Below are 22300 nucleotides of genomic sequence, written 5' to 3' on the forward strand. Positions count from 1 at the left end.
CAGACGTAAGGCTCACTGGTCTATAATTACCCGGACTATCCCTACTACCTTTTTTGAACAAGGGGCTTCACTCATTCATATGTTTTGGACATGTCCGATTCTTGGAAAATATTGGAAAGAAATATTTCAAACCTTTTCAATGTAAAAATAGTGTAAAAATAGCAATGAATAATACAAAGCAAAAAAAAACTGGAAAAAAATCATGAAGAAGAAAAAAAAATAGAAAAAAAAAACCCTATCCCCCCAAAAATTGAACTAAACAGAATTAGTCAACTAAACTAAAAGACTTGGGCAATACTAACAACTTAAAAATAGGAAAGAAGAAAACCTTAGTGTCGACGACTCCATTCCTCTCAACCAACAGTACAGAGAGATTAAACAAGTTTGGAAATGATCAAATTACATCAAATGAAAATGCTGAATGAATGGCCTCCAAGTTTTTTCAAATTTAATGGAAGGGTCATAAACCGCACTTCTAACTTTTTCCAAATTCAAACACACCATAGTTTGTGAAAACCAATGAAATACAGTAGGAGGATTAATCTCTTTCCAATTCAGCAGAATGGATCTTCTAGCCATTAAAGTAAGAAATGCAATCATCCTACATGATGAAGAGGTTAAATAATTTGAATCTATCATTGGTAATCCAAAGATAGCAGTAATTGGATGAGGTTGTAAGTCTATATTCAAGACCATTGAAATAATGTCAAAAATATCTTTTCAATATTTTTCCAGCAAAGGACATGACCAAAACATGTGAGTTAAAGAAGCTATCTCGAAATGACATCTATCACATATTGGATTAATATAAGGATAATAACGAGATAGTTTATTTTTGGACATATGAGCCCTGTGCACTACTTTAAACTGTATCAATACATGTTTAGCACATACAGAGGATAAATTAACCAATTGAAGAATTTTTTCCCATTTTTCAATTGGTATAATAATCTTAAGTTCTCTTTCCCAGTCAGCTTTAATTTTATTAGAAGCATCAGGACATAAATTCATAATTATATTATATATAATTGCCACAACACTTTTCTGAGAAAGATTTAAATCTAATTTTTTTTCCAAAGTGTCCATTGGATATGGGCATGGAAAATTAGGAGAAACAGTAATTAAAAAGTTTCTAATCTGTAGATATCTAAAAAAGTGAGATCTGGGTAAGTTATATTTATTAGAGAGTTGATCAAAAGACATGAAACAATTATCCAAAAATAAATCACGAAAAGATATTATACCTTTGGTTTTCCAATCAAAGTAAGCTTGATCCATAGTGCAAGGTTGAAAAAGGAAATTAGATATAATGGGACTTGCTAGAATAAATTGATTAAACCCAAAAAATCTCCGAAATTGAAACCATATACGTAAAGTATGCTTAACTATTGGGTTATTCATTTGTTTATACAATTTAGAAGAAGTAAAAGGAAGCGAAGTTCCTAAAACCGAACCCAAGGAAAACCCTTGTAAAGAATCACATTCAAGATTTACCCAATGTGGGTTCAAATATACATCCAAATCTCATAACCAAAATTTTAAATATCGAATATTAATTGCCCAATAATAGAATCTAAAATTTGGGAGGGCAAGTCCCGCCTTTCCTTTTTAGATTTCTGTAAATACCTTTTACCTAACCTAGGATTTTTGTTCTGCCAAATATATGAGGAAATTTTTGAGTCTACATTATCAAAAAAAGATTTTGGGATAAAAATTGGAACTGATTGAAATATATATAAAAATTTGGGCAAAATGATCATCTTAATAGCATTAATCCGACCAATCAAAGACAAGGAGATTGGTGACCATTTAGTAAACAAAAGTTTAATCTGATCAATTAAAGGTAAAAAATTAGCTTTAAATAAATCTTTATATTTTTTCGTAATTGTTATCCCTAAATATATAAATGAATCAGTAACCAATTTAAATGGTAAATGTCCATAAATAGGTACCTGCTTATTTAAAGAGAATAATTCACTCTTATTAAGATTCAATTTGTAACCAGAGAAGTTACTAAATTGAGCCAACAAACCTAGAGTAGCAGGAATTGACTTCTCCGGATTGGAGATGTATAACAACAAATCATCTGCATATAATGATAATTTATGTATTTCGTTTCCACGGGTAATACCAAAAATATTTGGCGAGTCACAGATAGCAATTTCTAAAGGTTCAAGGGCGATATTGAAAAGTAAAGGACTAAGAGGACATCCTTGCCTAGTACCACGAAAAAGACGAAAAAAAGGAGATCTATGATTATTAGTACAAACCGAGGCTGCCGGGGAGTAATATAACAATTTAATCCAAGATAGAAATGTCAAACTAAAATTAAATTTCTCAAGAACATTAAATAAATAAGGCCATTCAACTCTGTCAAAGGCTTTCTCAGCATCTAATGAGATAATACATTCCGGGGTAGTAAGTGAGGGGGTATAAACAATATTCATTAACCTCCTAATATTAAAGGATGAATAATGATTTTTAATAACACCGTTTGATCCATAGGTATAATTTGAGGTAACACCTTCTCCAACCTAGTTGCTAGAATTTTTGAAAAAATTTTTGAGTCTACATTCAAAAGAGATATCAGTCTGTATGATGCACAATCAGTAGGATCTTTATTCTTTTTAAGAATTAGAGAAATAGAGGCTTCATAAAACGATTGTGGTAATTTACCTAAACTGATTGCTTCCTTGAATATTCTAGACAACTTTGGAGAGAGAATGGAGGAAAAGAATTTAAAAAATTCCATTGTGATCCCGTCCAGACCGGGTGCTTTACCAGAATTCAATGATGAGATTGCAGTTATTATTTCTTCCTCTGTAATGGAAGTTTCTAAAGATAAGCAATCTTCGGGTGATAATTTCAGAAAATTCAACTTACTTAAAAAGTCATGCATGAAATTAGAATCATGAGGAGAATCAGAGTGATATAGAGAGGTATAAAATTCTTGAAAGGTTTTGTTTATCCTAGCATGATCAACTGTGAAAGTATCATCATGTTTACGAATCTTATTTCAATTGGTTAGCCAATAATTTACCCGATTTATCACTATGAATATAAAAATCACTTCTAGTTCTCATTAATTGATTTTCAATCGAGGATGTTAATAATAAGCTATGTTCCAATTGAAGTTCAACTCTGTGTTTGTATAGCTCCTTACTGGGAGAAACAGCATATTTTTTATCGATTTCTTTAATTTTATCAACCAACAGAAGTATTTCATTGTTAACACGTCTTTTCAAACCAGCCAAATAGGAAATAATCTGACCACAGATATAAGCTTTAAAAGCATCCCAAACAGTTCCATTGGAAATTTCTTCTGTAGTATTAGCTGAAAGGAAGAAATCAATCTGCTCCTTTATAAACTTGACAAAGTCCGAATCTTGAAGCAAAATAGGGTTAAATCGCCATTGTCTGTTAGTACAAGAGGTGTCCATTAACTTGATGGAAAGTTTCATTGGAGCATGATCTGAAATAGCAATAATGTCGTAATTACAATCAACTACAGATGGAATTAAATAAGAGTCAATAAAAAAAATAATCAATTCGGGAATAAGAACGATGAACATGTGGAAAAAAGAGAATTCTTTATCATTTGGATGTAGAAATTTCCAAATTTCTGAAATCCCAGAATCAAACATAAAAGAGCTAATAAGAGTAGCCGACTTATTCGGTAAAGCTGGACTACCTATGGATCTGTCCAGCATGGGATTCAAACATAAATTAAAGTCACTGCCCATTATCAACATATACTCATTTAAGTTAGGAAAGGAAGTGAATAGGTGTTTAAAAAATTCAGGATAATCCACATTCAGAGCATAAACATTAACCATAGCAAAGTACCCCAGTGATTAACAAAAATCTGCCATTAGGATCTGAGATAATGTCTTGATGAATAAATGTAATTGAGGGATCTATAGAAATTGAAACACCTTTAATTTTGGCTTGAGTGTTTGAATGGTATTGTTATTCTTTCCAAAACTTAAAGAAGCGTTGATTATCCTCTTTCCTTACATGAGTTTCTTGTACAAAAATAATATGAGCATTCAGTCTTTGGAACACTTTGAAAATGTTTTTCCGTTTTATTGCATGGCTTAAACCATTTGTATTCCAAGAGACAAAATTAATAGTATGAGCCATTATTTAAAATCAACCCTTTGGTAAGTAAAGGGTTAACCATAATGTAACCTCATGAAATCGGAAGGGGAATACATGATCAGAGAGGAATCGGAAATCTAGACACTGCGGACATCTTTGTAGTTCTAAATCAGCCCAGTAGAAAACATTTAAAAAGACTACCCCACCCACCAACCCCAAGAACCCCGAACTAAGCTAGAGAAGGCTGAAGAAAGCACTAACTAAAACTAACTCTAACCCCATTTTTGCAGGAGGCAACTCCAAAAATATATGTTATATAGGTGACCCCACGGAGACTAATATATATAAAAACTAAACACTATAGTAAAATAGTCTACATAGTATAATTACTAAAGTATAGAAATAAAAAAATTAGTGTCAATACGTATAATTAAAAAAGAAGAAGGATTATGGGGAGAAGAAACATAAGAACACGGCGTCCCAAAAAGAACAAAGGAGGTTATGCAAAAAGAAAGACAAATCGCCATGTTAATTACACGGAAACCAAAAATAGGAAACATATAACTAAAAATGATTGTCAGATCAAATTGTTAATAATAATAACGAAAAACAAAAAGTTAAAGAAAAAATTAACTAAAAGAAAATGATGTTATTCACAAGAAATAAGTATTCTATATAGGTTATAGAATAGTAACTATAGTAGTAAGCAGAGAACAAAAATCTTGAGCTTCTCAAAAACCTTCATCGTACGGTGGTAGAAGGTTTATTTTTAAAGAAAAACACCAGAGTAAAAAGCTGGTGCTGGAAGCACCGGACACAGATTAAGGGAGGATGTCTGTGTCAGATGGGTAATTATCATCCAAAACGCTCCGAGCGGCAGTTGTAGAGTGGAAAACACGACGAGATCCATCGGGAAGAGAGATTCTGAGTCGTGCAGGATACAATAGTGCCGGTTTGAGATTTTTTTTGATAGCATTCCGACATTAGAGGTTTAAAAGTCAGTTGCTCCTTCATCACTTCGGGACTATAATCTTGAACTATCCTGAAGGAATGCTGGCGATACTTGACCATCCCTTGTCGACGAGCAGTCTGGAGAAGCTGTTCTTTAACATTAACATAATGGAAACGAAGAATAACTGGTCTGGTTTTGGATACAGCCGATGCTGACTTTATCCACAGTATACGATGGGCGCGGTCCTGTAATGGAGGATCGTTGGGAAAAACTGAACCGAACGAATCCTTTAAAAGTTGAGCAAAGAATATTGCAGGGTCTCCAATCTCAACATCCTCGGGTAAACCAATTAAACGTAAGTTTTGTCTTCTCGATCGATTTTCAAGATCGATAACTTTGGATTTAAGGTGTTGGAGTTGTTTAGTAGTCGAAGCTAGATTCTTCTCTAAATTCTCAACTTTTGTATCCGTCTTCTGAGATTTAGTATCCAGTTCAGAAATTTTACCATCGTGTTTTTGAACTTCACAATCCAGGGATTTCAAAGATTCCGTGATTGATTTTAAATCTTCATTAAGGCTTTGGCGATGTTGTTCGAATTGAGCAGATAAACTTTAAGATAATTTTTGCCGTTGTTCCTCCAACTTTTCCTCCAGACACTTCATCATAACCTCGTAAGTTAATTCTGTTTGTTTGGAATCACCTTTCTTCTTTCCTCCGTTCCCGTCAGAGTCTTTCCCATCTTTGGCTTTGGATCTCGTACTCATTTCTTTAAGCTCGAGAGTTACAATTTACAAAAAAAAAATCAATTATTTAGTGAATCAGTAAGATAAAATAAATCTTCTGGTGTAAATAAAGTTGATTAGATCAAGGAGATCATAGGTTAAAAAAGATAACGGGAATGGAGCGAAGCCAGAGACGACCTCACTCCATGAGCGCTCCCTGCAGAATCCGATGTCATGTTTAAATTTAGAGAAGATTCGATGTTCAATCTTTGAATCTAATCAAGACTTTCAAACATTGTGGGGACTTTTTCTGAATTATTTTAAAAACCTTTGATTTGCTGTTAAAGCACACGTGATGACTAACAATCTTTTTTCTTTTTTTCTACTAATCAGCTTCGGTCTTGGTGGGTTAGGTGTTTTATATAATAAAATTATTATTTTTCAGTGTTACGAACTAATTGACTTGTACGAATATAGGGTAAGGAGTCTTTATATGTGATTTAGCTTGATGTATTGACAAATATATTTTTTCCTCTACTTTGTATTCTTATATATAAATTAATAAAAAATATTGGAAAGGAAATGATGAGTAATGTCTTTAGCCAGAGAGTGGTGAATCTGTGGAATTCATTAGCACAGACTGCTGTGGAAGCCAAGTCATTGGGTACATTTAGACCAGATGAACATAAGAGATTGGAGTAGAATGAGGCCATTCCACCCATTGAGTCTGTATTGCAAATTCATGATGGCTGATCCATTTTCCCGCTCAAATCCATTCTCTTTACTTCTCCCTGTAACCTTTCATGCCCTGTCTAATTAATAACCTATGAATTCCACTTAAGTACTCCAAATAACCTGGCTTCCACATCCACTCTGTTTCCTCAGCACTACCTGCCCCTCCGCCTATCTTCATCCTATCTACAAACTTGGCCACCAAGCTATCTATTCCATCATCCGAATCTTTGACACAGTCCCGAAACCGACTCCTGTGGAACAACACTAGTCACTGGGAACCAATCTGAAAAGGCAAGAAGCATTTGCCAAGAACAATTATGGTCAAAGATCATGAAAATCATGCCAGGGTTAAATTCGGGAACATTTCAAGGAGCAGAATTGTAGGGATTTAGGAGTCCTGCTCCACACACCCTTCCGTAGCAGAATCACTCTGCCCAGTTTGAGTATGGAAAGAGGAATCATGCCCAGATGATAAACAGGAAAATACAAGTGTTACATAGTCCACCCGCCCAGTAGAAAAGACCTGTACAGGAAAGCTTTCTCACCTTTGTGTCTTTGACAGGTTCCCATCAGCATGGATGCTGTTTTGATCCAGATAGCGAGTGGTGTGAAATGGCATGGGGTTTGGGGGGGGTGGAGGTGCGGATGGGATGGGGAGGGATCTGCTTTCACATTGAGGATATTCTTGATAAAGAAGAGCTGAACACAAATACGTAATTAATCACCATCTCTTCCAGTGTTACTCCCCAGAAGCCTCCCTCTGAAGTCAGCTGTGTTGTAAACAGTAGTGTGTGGGATCTACTCCGGACTGCATGCTGAGTGGTTGCATCAGAGTTTGGTACAAAGCCTTCAATGCACAGGATCGCAAGAGGCTGCAGAGGGTTCTAGAGTTTACAGGTTCCTTCCCTGCATCGAAGACATCATCTTTAAAATGTTATTTTGCAATCAACGTTTATGTTGCAATCTTTAGTTTACTTTGTATTTGATCATAAATAATGACTAACAACAATTTTGCTTGTTCCTTCCTTAAACTGCAAGGAGTCTTTTTTCCACCGAGCCTGCAAAGAGACCAGTGGTGCTTGAGAGCTTACCGAGAGAAGAGAATGCTATTCTTTCTACTTAGCGCTATTGTCCTGGGTATCTCTGCAATGTGTAAGTATCTTGAAATAAAAAGCAGTGAATGGTTTTTCTGACTGTCTTATCTGTGAAAAGTGTAGGAGCTGGAATGAGTTCGGAGTGGCAACTGAGCAGGTTCAATTATGGGTCTCATGGACACACACAGTCTTTCAGAATCTGTGTTCTGTGTGTGTGTGTGTGTGTGTGTGTGTGTGTGTGTGTGTGTGTGTGTGTGTGTATAAAGGAAAACTTGAAAAATCTAATTAGAATGTAATGGTTGGAGTCACCAAGGCTGAAGCCTGTTCTACAGCAGTTATAATGGGTGACTTCAATCTACATGTAGATTGGGTGAACCAAATTGGTAAGGGTGCTGAGGAAGAGGATTTCTTGGAATGTATGCAGGATGGTTTTTTGAACCAACATGTCGAGGAACCAACTAGAGAGCAGGCTATTCTAGACTGGGTATTGAGCAATGAGGAAGGGTTAATTAGCAAGCTTGTCGTGAGAGGCCCCTTGGGTAAGAGTGACCATAATATGGTGGAATTCTTCATTAAGATGGAGAGTGACATATTTAGTTCAGAAACAAAGGTCCTGAACTTAAAGAAGGGTAACTTTCAAGGTATGAGACATGAATTAGCTAAGATAGACTGGTAAATGACACTTAAAGGATTGACGGTGGATATGCAATGGCAAACACTTAAAGATCGCATGGATGAACTACAACAATTGTTCATCCCAGTTTGGCAAAAGAATAAATCAGGGAAGGTAGTGCGCCTGTGGCTGACAAGGGAAATTAGGGATAGTATCAATTCCAAAGAAGAAGCATACAAATTAGCCAGAAAAAGTAGCTCACCTGAGGACTGGGAGAAATTCAGAGTCCAGAAGAGGAGGGCAAAGGGCTTAATTAGAAAGGGGGACAAAAGATTGAGAGAAAGCTGGCAGGGAAATAAAAACTGACTGTAAAAGCTTTTATAGATATGTGAAAAGAAAAAGATTGGTTAAGACAAATGTAGATCCCGCACAGACAGGAACAGGTGAATTGATTATGGGGAGCAAGGACATGGCAGACCAGTTGAATAACTACTTTGGTTCTGTCTTCACTAAGGAGGACATAAATAATCTCTGGAAATAGTAGGGAACAGAGGGTCCAGTGAGATGGAGGAACTGAGGGAAATACGTGTTAGTAGGGAAGTGGTGTTAGGTAAATTGAAGGGATTAAAGGCAGATAAATCCCCAGGGCCAGATGGTCTGCATCCCAGAGTGCTTGAGGAAGTAGCCCAAGAAATAGTGGATGCATTAGTGATAATTTTTCAAAACTCTTTAGATTCTGGCCTAGTTCCTGAGGATTGGAGGGTGGCTAATGTAACTCCACTTTTTAAAAAAGGAGAGAGAGAGAAACCAGGGAATTATAGACCGGTTAGCCTAACATCGGTGGTGGGGAAACTGCTAGAGTCAGTTATCAAAGATGTGACAACAGCACATTTGGAAAGCGGTGAAATCATCGGACAAAGTCAGCATGGATTTGTGAAAGGAAAATCATGTCTGACGAATCTCATAGAATTTTTTGAGGATGTAACTAGTAGAATGGATGGGGAGAACCAGTGGATGTGGTATATTTGGATTTTCAAAAGGCTTTTGACAAGGTCTCACACAGGAGATTAGTGTGCAAACTTAAAGCACACGGTATTTGGGGTAAGGTATTGATGTGGATAGAGAATTGGTTGGCAGACAGGAAGCAAAGAGTGGGAATAAACGGGACCTTTTCAGAATGGCAGGCAGTGACTAGTGGGGTACCGCAAGGCTCAGTGCTGGGACCCCAGCTGTTTACAATATATATTAATGACTTAGATGAGGGAATTAAATGCAGCATCTCCAAGTTTGCGGATGACACAAAGCTGGGCGGCAGTGTTAGCTGCGAGGAGGATGCTAAGAGGATGCAGGGTGACTTGGATAGGTTAGGTGAGTGGGCAAATTCATGGCAGATGCAATTTAATGTGGATAAATGTGAAGTTATCCACTTTTGTGGCAAAAACAGGAAAACAGATTATTATCTGAATGGTGGCCGATTAGGAAAAGGGGAGGTGCAACGAGACCTGGGTGTCATTATACACCAGTCATTGAAAGTGGGCATGCAGGTACAGCAGGCGGTGAAAAAGGCGAATGGTACGCTGGCATTTATAGCGAGAGGATTTGAGTACAGGAGCAGGGAGGTACTACTGCAGTTGTACAAGGCCTTGGTGAGACCACACCTGGAGTATTGTGTGCAGTTTTGGTCCCCTAATCTGAGGAAAGACATCCTTGCCATAGAGGGAGTACAAAGAAGGTTCACCAGATTGATTCCTGGGACGGCAGGACTTTCATATGATGGAAAGCTGGATGAACTAGGCTTACACTCGTTGGAATTTAGAAGATTGAGGGGGGATCCAATTGAAACGTATAAAATCCTAAAGGGATTGGACAGGCGAGATGCAGGAAGATTGTTCCCGATGTTGGGGAAGTCCAGAACGAGGGGTCACAGTTTGAGGATAAAGGGGAAGCCTTTTAGGACCGAGATTAGGAAAAACTTCTTCACACAGAGAGTGGTGAATCTGTGGAATTCTCTGCCACAGGAAATAGTTGAGGCCAGTTCATTGGCTATATTTAAGAGGGAGTTAGATATGGTCCTTGTGGCTAAAGGGATCAGGGGGTATGGAGGGAAGGCTGGTGCAGGGTTCTGAATTGGATGATCAGCCATGATCATACTGAATGGCGGTGCAGGCTCGAAGGGCCGAATGGCCTACTCCTGCACCTATTTTCTATGTTTCTATGTTTCTGCGCCCTTCGTCTCTGGAGGGAGAGATTTTCTCCCGAGTGGAGTTGTAGGGCGGTGTGATCCTGGCACTGCGAGTGAGAGATTTTGAAGTTGGAACAGACTCTGGGTGATTCCTTCAGGAAAGGGGGTCGTGGCCGGGCGGATTACCAATAGTGTCTCTGATAGAAACGTTCAACACCGGAATTGGTGAGGGCTAAAGGAAGAGGAAATTTCAGTGTGAGGGTCACTGAAGCTGGAAGCACGGGTAGATAAGGTTAAGGAGGCAGACAGGAAACTGGCCTTCATTATCCAGTGCATAGAGTATGAAAGCAGAGAGGTTACGGTACAAATGTATCAACTATTGGGTTAGCCACTTGCTCTGTGTGCACGTCTGATCACAACTGACAGGGAGGACACAATTGTCCCGGAAACGCTGTAGAGGAGACTCAACACTCTGTCTCCTGAGATGGAGCATTGGGTGACATCGTTCAAGTTGAAGTTTGATTACAGTTTACCCATACATAAACACCTCCAAACAGAACAGCATTACTCGGGGGCAAGGTGCGAAACACAGTACCAACACGCTCACACAGCACAAGGCACATATAAGATAGAAAGCACATATAAGATATCAGTAAAATATAGACACTCAAAAAATATATCGTCCAAGACCATGAATGTTGCAGCACTCTCCAGTTGAACACAGTTTAGCTTGTCTTCTGCAGAGCGAACACGAGGGGTTGCTGGTGGTGGGGGGACATTTCTGATTGCAGTTTGGGCGCCGCGCACACAGCCCTCGGCACTCCGGTGGGGCACACGGACTCAAACGCCTCTCTCCTGGGCAGCCGTAAATAGGCGACACCGGGTCTTGTCCTCGCGATGACTGTGGTCACCCAGCTCCCCCGAAAATAAATCACTGAATCGGACTTGCAGCATTCCACTTTAACAATGTCCAGCGGGGTCTTGCGATCACAAGTAAAGCGACAAAGACCGACACTCGCTGTTGGACTGCACACTTTCACGCAGCGACCCCTGCCACCCGGCTCTAACAGCAGGCAGCAGCACGATCCCCATCAGCAGGGAAAACTGCTGAGACGGGGGTCACTGGAGAGACATTGCTGTTGTTAGTGAGGGGACTCAGCGTTCAGTGATTCACTTTTATATCAAAGACAGTAGGAAGAGACGGAGTAAAACCTTTCTCAATATCTGGTGACCGATAGTGAGGTGGGAAAGTGATCTGGGACCCGGCACAGCGAGTCTGCAAAGGGACCGAGAGAGAGGCAGGAGAAGAAGGTACAGATGGATACAGTATAATGAGGGAGAAAGCTGCTTGTTTGAAGAACAGAACAGAATGCAGTGATGCAGCGAGTAAATGCGGGTGTACGGACGGGTCTGGTCTGTTTTTTCCCGGCACAGAGAGGAAATAGAAAGCTGAAAATGTTGGAAAGCCTCAGTCTACGGCATCAGATCGCGAGTGCGCATGTGCCCGATCGACAGCACTGTGGAGAGATTTGGCTGTCGGTTTGAGCTGATTGGGGACTTCAGAAAGGGCAAGACAGTTGAACATGAACCAATCGTCACAGAGGGATCAGAAGTGGAGAGCGAGTGAGCAATCTCAAGTTCTTGGGTGTCAAAATCTGTTAGGATCTAACGCGGGTCCAAAATACCGAGCGATGCAGCAAGACAGTGGCTATATTTCATGAGGAGTTTGAGGAGATTTTGTCTGCCACCTAAGACACAGGAAAACTCCTACAGCTGTACCGCGGAGAGCATTGTGCCTGGCTGATCATTGTCTGGCATGGTGTGGACTGGGCACAGCGTCGAAAGAAGCTACAGAGACTTGTAAAATTAGTCAGCTCCATCTTGTGTATTGGCCTCTGTAGTATCCAAGACATCTTCAAGGAGCGGTGGGTGAGAAAGTTACGCCCATTATGAAGGACGCCCATCATCCAGGACCCGGCCTCTTCTCCATATGACCATATAACAATCACAGCACGGAAACAGGCCATCTCGCCCCTTCTAGTCCATACCGAACGCTTACTCTCATCTAGTTCCACCGACCTGCACTCAGCCCATAACACTCCATTCCTTTCCTGTCCATATAGCTATCCAATTTTACTTTAAATGACAATATCACACCTGCCTCAACCACTTCTGCTGGCAGCTCGTTCCACACAGCTACCACTCTCTGAGTAAAGAAGTTCCACTCATGTTACCCCTAAACTTTTGCCCCCTATCTCTCAACTCATGTCCTCTTGTTTGAATCTCCCCTACTCTCAATGGAAAAAGCCTATCCACGTCAAATCTATCGATCCTCCTCATAATTTTAAATACTTCTATCAAGTCCCCCCTCAACCTTCTACGCTCCAAAGAATAAAGACCCAACTTGTTCAACCTTACTCTGTAACTTAGATGCTAAAATCCAGGTAACATCCCAGTAAATCTTCTCTATACTCTCTCGATTTTGTTGACATCTTTCCTATAATTCGGTGACCAGAACTGTACACAATACTCCAAATTTGGCCTTACCAATGCCTTGTACAATTTTAACATTACATCACAACTCCTATACTGAATGCTCTGATTTATAAAGGCCAGCATACCAAAAGCTTTCTTCACCACCCTATCCACATGAGTTTCCACCTTCAGGGAACTATGCACCATTATTCCTAGATCCCTCAGTTCTACTGCATTCTTCAATACCCTACCATTTACCATGTATGTCCTATTTTGATTAGTCCTACCGAAATGTAGCACCTCACATTTATCAGCATTAAACTCCATCTGCCATCTTTCAGCCCACTCTTCTAACTGGCCTAAATCTCTGTGCAAGCTTTGAAAACCTACTTCATTATCCACAACTCCACCTATCTTAGTATCATCTGCATACTTACTAATCCAATTTACCATCCTATCATCCAGATCATTAATGTATTTGACAAACAACATTGGACCCAGTACACCACAGGTCACCGGCCTCCAATCTGACAAACAGTTATCCACCACCACTCTCTGGCATCTCACATCCAGCCACTGCTGAATCCATTTTACTACTTCAATATTAATACCTAACGATTGAACCTTCCTAACTAACCTTCCATGTGGAACCTTGTCAAAGGCCTTACTGAAGTCCATATAGACAACATCCACCACTTTACCCTCGTCAACGTTTCTAGTAACCTCTATAAAAATTCAACAAGATTTGTCAAACCTGACCTTTCACTCACAAATCTATGATGACTGTTCCTAATCAGACCCTGTCTATCCAGATGATTATATATAACATCTCTAAGAATACTTTCCATCAATTTACCCACCACTGATGTCAAACTCAAAGGTCGATAATTGCTAGATTTATTCTTAGAACCCTTTTTAAACAATGGAACAACATAAGCAATACGCCAATCCTCCGGCACCATCCCCATTTCTCATTCTTTCTGTCAGGAAGGAGGTACAAAAGCCTGAAGGCACACACTCAGAAATTAAGGCACAGCTTTATAAACCCAAATAATCTGATTTTATGAGAATCCAAATCTTTAGCCATTACAGAGAGTAGACATTGATGTTGAATTTACCTCCGAACCCGTACCCGAGAGTCATGGAGTCTTGTCTGTTATGGTACACAACTGACCATGCCAGTTTCTGGAGAGTAGACGCTCTGACTCTCCAGATTATGGCTAGCTTGCATGGCTCCTTTAAAGACTTAGGGCTGCCCTGCCAATTCGTGGCCAAGTATTGGCGCCAGGATTTTAATATTTAAAGAGAACCTGAACTGAGATTCAGTGCTCAATCATCATTTCAACTTTGGACTCTCATCTTGCATCTCGTTTCTAACCCTGTTCTTATCTCAGTCTCATATGATGTGTCGATTCTAGTCTCAGATATTCCAACACAAGGGTCCAAACCATCCTTGCCATGGTCTCTTGTCACAATCTCACTGGGAAACTTACTCTTCACCCCATCAAGTTCATGCAAAAAAATGCACCCACTGACATTACATCTTCATTGATCTCAATTCATTTTCCTCACACTCCCCACAATTCTCCCAGTTTCTATTTCTCACCTACACAAGGGCAGTTTAGAAAAGACAGTTAAATAACAACCCACTTCTTCTGGATTTGTGTGGAGGGTCTGAGTAGAGACACATCATTTCATCATGTTTATTCATTTCCATAGATGCTGCCTGACCTGCTGAGTTCCTCCAGCATTTTGTGAGTGTATGTCTACATCTGCTCCACTGTGTGTAGCCATGTCTTACTGTCAGGTAATTCATTGGAGGGAGCTTCCAGGGAAGTGATGTAAATACGAGGTCTCTCTCTCACCTCAGCTTAGAGCTGTGAGAACCATGGCTCCAGTGAAGAGCTAGCATGGCACAGGCAAGGAGAACCTCCTTGGGTTCACAGCCTCCCTTGTTCTATTTCTCTGCACTTTTGATCTCTCGGAAAGTGACACTGCACAACACTGTCATAATTCAGCCCCCTTTCAACAGGGCAGAGACTCAGGGTGGGCACATAAATCACCCATGATGGAATGATGGAGCAGAGTCGATGGGCCAAATGGTCTAGTTCTGCTCCTGTGCCTTATAGTCTTAGCACAACACTGTCGAGGGGTATACTCCCTGCCACCCGACCACTCGTGTCGATTAATTTATTTGTTACATGTACATCAAAACATACAGTGAAATGTGTCATTTGCGCCAATGACTAACACAGTCGGAGGATGTGCTGGAAGCCGCTTGCACGTAAGGCGTCACTTTACAGTACCAGTGACACAGATTCAGTTCCCACTGCTGCCTGTAAGGAGTTTGTACTTTCTCCCTGTGACCACGTGGGTTTCCTCCCACAGTCCAAAGACCTGCTGGTTAGTGGGTTAGCTGGTCATTGTAAATTGCCCCATGATTAGGCTTGGATTAAATTGGCGGTTTGCTGGGTGCCATGGCTCGAAGGGCCTTTTTTCACGGTATCTCAACAAATAAATAAAAAGTAACGCCATGTCCCAGCGCCAACATGGCATGTTCATAACTCACTAACCCTAACTGGTATGGCTTTGGAGTGTGGAGGGAAACTGGAACACCCAGAGGAAACCCACAGTTTCAGGGTGTTTGAGAGACAGGGTGAATGTACAAGCTCCTGAGAGAAGGAGGCAGGAATTGAATTCTGAACACTCACACTGTGCAGCATTGTGCTAACCACTATGTCACCGTGCTGCCCTTTCAAATCTGCTCTGATGTCAGTCAGTTATACTGGGACGTGGTGAAGTGGCCAAACTGTATTGAGAGAGAAAGAGAGAACATTGGCAGGCCAGGTTCCTGTACAGATGGGAAGTGGAAAATGTTATCTGCAGTCAGAATTCCAAAATCTTGTTGGTGTTGAAAAAAGCTTGTTCTGCTTGCAAGGATGAGAGCCAGATGGGAGATCAGTGGACAGGTGTGAAGGGACAAGGGAGTCACGTGGGAAGTTCTCCATAACTTCCACCATCTCCAACAGGATCCAACCACCAAGCACAGCTTTCACTCCTTCCCACTTTCAGCCTTCCGCAGGATTGCTCCCTATGTGACTCCCTTGTCAATTCATCCCTCCCCACTGATCTCCCTCCTGGCACTTATCATTGCATTGAACTTGCATTGAACCCAGGGGTTCTCTCTTCACCACAGTGGCATCTTCCTCAATCAGTATTACTGTTCAGTCTGTTGTCCTTTTCTCCTTTCTGAACATCTTCCTTCCAGGAATATCGAGTGCCCAGCCCTACCATTACTGTGAAAGATGCTGGTAGTCATTGTTACATCTTGTTTTCACACAGCCATTTCTGCCTTTGACTCACCAGCCCCGCTCAAGAACCTTCTGTCTACACTTGCTTCTCCAGTTACATCTGCCACTCCCAATTCTTTATTCATCTTCATTGTCTTTCTGTTGTCACCTGCCCAATTAGTTCAACCTTTCCCCCACCACATCAGTGACCCTCTCCCTGATACCCGCTCATCTTGCAAGGGTTTCTCCTGCCCCAAAACTGGTCCAACACCCTACAATTAGAGCAGTAACATTTCAAGGAGCCCTCAAGTGTTCTAAAGATCTTTATGGTGGAGCAGATGAGACATAAACACAAATAATCTGATTTTATGAGAATGCAAATCTTTAAACATTCCAGAGAGTAGACACTGATGATAGATTTACCTCCGAACCCATACCCGAGAGTCATGGAGTCTTGTCTGTTATGGTACACAACTGACCATGCCAGTTTCTGGAGAGTAGACACTCTGACTCTCTGGATTATGGCTAGCTTGCATGGCCCCTTTAAAGACTCAGGGCTGCACTGCCAATTGGTGGCCATGTATTGACGCCAGGATTTTAATATTTAAAGAGAACCTGAACAGAGGGTCAGTGCTCAATCACTATTTCAACTTTGGATTCTCATCTTGCATCTCACTGAGAACCCTGTCCTTGTCTCAGCCTCATATCCTGTGTTGATTCTAGTCTCGGATACTCCAGCACAAGGGTCCAAACCATCCTTGGCATGGTCTCTCGTTACAATATTACTGGGAAACTTACTCTTCACCCCATCAAGTTCATGCGAAAAAATGCACCCACTGACATTACATCTTCATTGATCTCAATTCATTTTCCTCACATTCCCCACAATTCTCCCAGTTTCTATTTCTCACCAACACACGGGCGGTTTAGAAAAGTCAGTTAAATAACAACCCACTTCTTCTGGATTTTTGTGGAGGGTCTGAGTAGGAGAAGCATCATTTCATCATGTTTATTCATTTCCATAGATGCTGCCTGACCTGCTGAGTTCCTCCAGCATTTTATGAGTGTATGTCTACATCAGCTCCACTGTGTGTAGCCATGTCTTACTGTCAAGTAATTCATTGGAGGGAGCTTCCAGGGAAGTGATGTAAATACGAGGTCTCTCTCTCACCTCAGCTTAGAGCTGTGAGAACCATGGCTCCAGTGAAGAGCTAGCATGGCCCAGGCAAGGAGAACTTCCTTGGGTTCACAGCCTCCCTTGTTCTATTTCTCTGCGCTTTTGATCTGTTGCAGAGTGACACTGCACAACACTGTCATAATTCAGCCCCCTTTCAACAGGGCAGAGACTCAGGGTGGGCACATAAATCACCCATGATGGAATGATGGAGCAGAGTCGATGGGCCAAATGGTCTAGTTCTGCTCCTGTGCCTTATAGTCTTAGGACATGGGTCCTCTAGTGTCTGTGGCCTCAGCTCAGCATTAATACCACACCTCTGTCTTCACAGCCACTGATAATAATGGATGGACCATGGAAATTCCGGACAAGGTGACAGGGAGAGAAGGGAAGTCCTTGTTTCTGTTTTGCTTTTTCGCTCCCCCTTTCAATGAATACAAGGGGAACATCAGCATCATCTGGAAGAATGCGAAGGGAAACGTGACATTTTTACATTACACCAATTATCCATCAGCACATGGGTTTGAAAATCACATTTGGAACAACAAAGACAGTCGCTACCAAATTCTGGGGAACCCACGGAAGAACGATGCTTCAATAGTCATCAAACAACTGAGGAGCAACGAGAATGGAAAGGGATTCTGTTGTCAAATTGATTTCACAGAAGAATCAACAGGAAAATGTGAAGAAGGTATTCGAACCAAAATAACAGGTGAGGAGCAGAATCATTGCATCTGAATTCTGTTGAAGTAAAGAGATCACTGACCTCCCCCATCACTCAGTGTATTCTCCACCACTCCTGAGATCTGGGTGTCATGAGCAGGGCTGGCAGTTGTTGTCCATTCCTGTGTCTGCTCGGGTACATCAGAGGACAATAGCATGTTGGAATGCACTCACATCTGCAAAAGAGAATTTCAGAAAGAAATTGGGAGGGAGTAAAAATGGGATTTGAAATGTTGGCAGTCAGTATAAAGGACATTCCATAATGATTGACAGGTTTATTGGAAGTAAGAGAATGGCTAAGAAATGAGAAGATTCCTTCAGGGACGTAAAGGGAAACCTGTCAGAGATGAGTTGGGTTCCATGTAAATGAAGACTTCTTATTGGTTTCCACCAGAGGGAATGACATGGAGGGTGGAGAGTTAGGGGAAGAGTACACTGAGCCTTTGGAACATGTCTCTATAAGGAAGGAGGAGATTTCACTTATATATTTTATTTAGCGATAAGGCTCAGAACAGGCCTTTCCTGCCCAAGGAGCCACACCATCCAGCAACACACCTATTTAACACTAGCCTCATCACAGGACAATTTACAGTGACCAACTAGTGTATGAAGCAGTCTGTCTTTGGACTGTGGGAGGAAACAGGAGCCCTGAGGGAAACCCACGTGGTTCGCGGGGAGAATGTACACACCCCTTACCAATGGAGCTGGAATTGAGCTCTGAACTCTGGAACACCCCAAGCTGTAATAGCATCACGCTAACTGCTAGACCTCTATGGTGTTGGCACACATTAACGTGAACAAATCCCCAGGGCCTGATGGGATTTTCTCAGGATGCTATGAAAAGCAAGGGAGAAGACTGAGGCTCCACATTCGTTCCTACATCTTCATGAGAAACACCTGCAGTCCCAAACGGCAGTCGAATAGATAATGCTCTTTCTTTAAACTACACACCACTCAGCCTTACATCAGTAGTCTTGAACTGATGGGAAAAAGTTCTGAGAGACAGCATAAATGTTCACCTGGAAAGGCACGGACTGATAGACACAAGTCAACATGCTTTAGTTCAGTGGAAATGATTTGTTACAAATCCGAGTAATTTGAGCTAAGAAGGCCGATGATGGCAGGGCAGTAAACATGTTTTACATGGACTTGAGCAAAGGTCTAGAACAAGTTACAAACGCTAGTCTAGTACAGAAAGTTAGGGCAGATGGCTTCCAAAGTGTTTTTTTAAATATTTTCTCTTCAGTGATAAGCATGGTAACAGGTCCTTCTGGCTGAATAAGTCTGTTCCACTCAGTTACACCCATGTGGCTAATTAACCTGCTAACCTGTACGTCTATGGACGGTGACTGTGGGAGGAAACTGATACCTTGGTGGAAACTCACACAGTCATGGGGAAAACATACAAACTCCTCACAGATAGCAATGAAATTGAACCCTGGTCCCTGGCACTAATAGCATTACGCTCACCGCTACGCTCTTGTGTTTGGCAAACTGGATCCAAACTTCACTTGTTCGGAGACAGAGTGTAGTGGCTGAGCAAAGTTTTTTGACTGCAAGTCTGTAACCAATGGTGTATCTCAGGGACCAGTGCCTGGACCACTGTTGTTTGTCATACATATTTTATATGTGATTAACTTGGATGAGAATGCAGAAGGATTGTTCAAGAAATTTACTGATCATACTAAACTAGAGGAGCAGTATGTTGTGAGGAATGTCTTGAAAGGGACATAGTTAAGTTGGAAAAATTGGCAGAGCAGTGATAGAAGAACTTAATAACTGTTAGGTAATGCATTCTGCCCCTCGTTCTTCTCTGTCTTCCATGGTCCACTCTCCTCTCCTCGCAGATTCCTTCTTCAGCCCTTTACCTTTTCCACTTATCACCTCACTTCATCCTCCTCCCCACTTCCACCTGGTCTCCTCTATCATCTGCTGACTTTACTCCTTCGCAGACCTGCCTTCTTATTCTGGATTCTACCCCCTTCCGTTCCAGTACTGCTGAAGGATCTTGTCCCAAAACATTGACCGTTTATCTTTTTCAATATGATGCAGCCTGACCTGCTAAGTTCCCTAGGATTTTGTGTGTGCTATTCCAGCATCGAATACAATAAAACTGTATTGTTGTTGCTCAAAGTCAACGAGATTGTGGTGCTGCTCCAGTCCGTGCAAAACACATATTTACAATGTATACAGTATGACTGATTTTTTCAAACATCCCGTACTAGTGATTTCCTTCGTCCACAATGCTCAAAGTCCATTGGCAAGTCAGGGTGAAGCATTTGTCACGTGAACAATGGCCCTCTTCACTCACTCTCTCCCCTCCCTGGCAGAACAAGGAGTTTCTTTGCCTCTAATGCCCCTCCTCTTTCCCTTTGGAGCAAGGAGTGTATTTGCTCCCTATTTTTCCATCCTGGAGAGGATTGGATAAGACAGAGGGAATATGTCTGAAAGGGTGAGAAGGTTTTTGATGAGATCTCTGGTTGGTGAATGAAGGGAGAAAGCTGGAGGGAGAGCACAAAAAGTGGTAGATATTTGAGCTGCAAGATGCCAACCAGAGCTCCAGAGTTACCCAGTAGATCAGGCAGAGGCCGTGTAGAGTACAACTGAACCAATAGAGCAGGAGTGGCCCATCCTGATACAAACCGAGAGAACTAGTTTGCTGAGACAGTTGTATTCACGAACACTCCATCTTGTGCACACATGGCTGAGGTGCTGTTTCCCAAGATTATAATGGGCTTCGTTAGAACAGTGCACGAGCTCAGGGACAGATGAGTCAGAGTAGGAAGTAGATGAAGAATTAAACTCATTAGCAGGGATGAAATATTGTTCAATAAAATGTGGCGAATGCAATAAACTAATCCAGATTGTCCTTACATAAAGATGTCCAAGGTGCCAGATTATCACCAGTGACTGTAAAGGTGGGAGATTCTGCAACACTTCCCTGCAACTTCACACCTCCTGACAAGAAACCCAGTTCCATCGGTATCATCTGGATGAAGGGGAATCTTCCAAATGTATCCATTGTCTTCAATCAGACTCGTTACCGCTCTGCCAACCGACCCTACGCCAACACTGTAAATGAGGGAGATCGATATGAGCTGGTGGGAAACCCAGAGCAGGGAAATGCCTCCATCAAGGTGACGGACCTCAGACTGAACGACAACAGCAAATATTTCTGTCATGTTTGGTTCAAGAATGCCAAAACAACAGTGATTCAGGATGAGACAAGCCTGCAGGTTGAGGGTGAGTAAACATCTATCTCAGCATTCTGGGAACGATATAAACACATTGAACTTTTGTCAGAAGAAATGAGCTTGCAGTGAGGAGCTGGGGCCGAGACTGGCTCAATCCCCTTGGGCTCCATTCCTAGTCCTGGGCTCCCCAACCCCCTCACTCAGTACCGCCCCCAGTGGACAGAGACAGTGGATTCCAATCCAGGATAGGTGGAGCTTCCTGCCACAGGTTTAGAGGTTCAGACACTCATTTGGCTGCTGAATGACCAGACTGGCCTGAGCTATTTACATCTGTGTCTGGTATTAAAGACCCAGAAGCTTCTACAGACAATCACCAATCAGTTTCCACACTTAGAATTTGTCGTCATTCTCCTGATGGGTCTCTCCCATTCTTCACCTTTCCCAGAGCTGAGGGACTTTGTTCCCATGTACTCGAGAATAACGCTCCCCAAGTCACAGCCACAACCCTGGAGTTGTCCCTTGTAACTGATATTGTAATTGGAGGGATCTCCCTCTGCTCTGTCAAGGGTTTCCTGCTGTCCAATCGGCGTTTCAGTTCCCTATTCTGCCACTGAGATTACTGGCGCGGTGTTGCAAGGTCCACAGCCGACCTGGGTAACATTCATCCACCTTCAGCATGAACGGTCACCGTGGGAACCATTACAATCAGGATCCAGTCTGCTTGCTGATGGAATATCTCACTCCAGTTTAGCTTACCACAGTAGTGTAGTGGTTTGCGTGATGCTATTACAGATTGGTGTGTCGGAGTTCAGAGTTCATGTCCAGTGTCCTCCGTAAGAGGTCTGTACGTCCTCCCTGTAGAATGCAAAGGTTTCCTCCAGGTGCCCTGGTTTTCTCCCTCGGGCCAAGATGTACTAATTAGTAGGTTAATTGTCCTGTGATTATGTTTGTGGTAAATTGGGGTTGTCAGGGTTTGCTGGGCGGTATGGCTGGAAGGGTGGAATGGCCTATTCCACACTGTATCTCTAAAATTACGTCTCTACCA

At 41.6% G+C, this 22300-nt stretch overlaps 1 protein-coding gene across 1 annotated transcript in view; it reads left to right on the top strand.

Annotated features, from left to right (window-relative positions):
• Nucleotides 1-17692: 17692 nt before the first annotated feature.
• The window catches only part of LOC140197474 (uncharacterized), a 58353-nt gene continuing 53745 nt past the window's right edge, over nt 17693-22300 (top strand). Inside the window, exons 1-2 of the mRNA XM_072257435.1 lie at nt 17693-18050; nt 20942-21304. Coding sequence (XP_072113536.1) covers nt 17693-18050; nt 20942-21304 — 721 coding nt within the window. The remainder of the gene's footprint in view (nt 18051-20941; nt 21305-22300) is intronic.

Source organism: Mobula birostris, chromosome 5 (genome assembly GCF_030028105.1).
Source record: "Mobula birostris isolate sMobBir1 chromosome 5, sMobBir1.hap1, whole genome shotgun sequence".
Classification (NCBI taxonomy): domain Eukaryota; kingdom Metazoa; phylum Chordata; class Chondrichthyes; order Myliobatiformes; family Myliobatidae; genus Mobula; species Mobula birostris.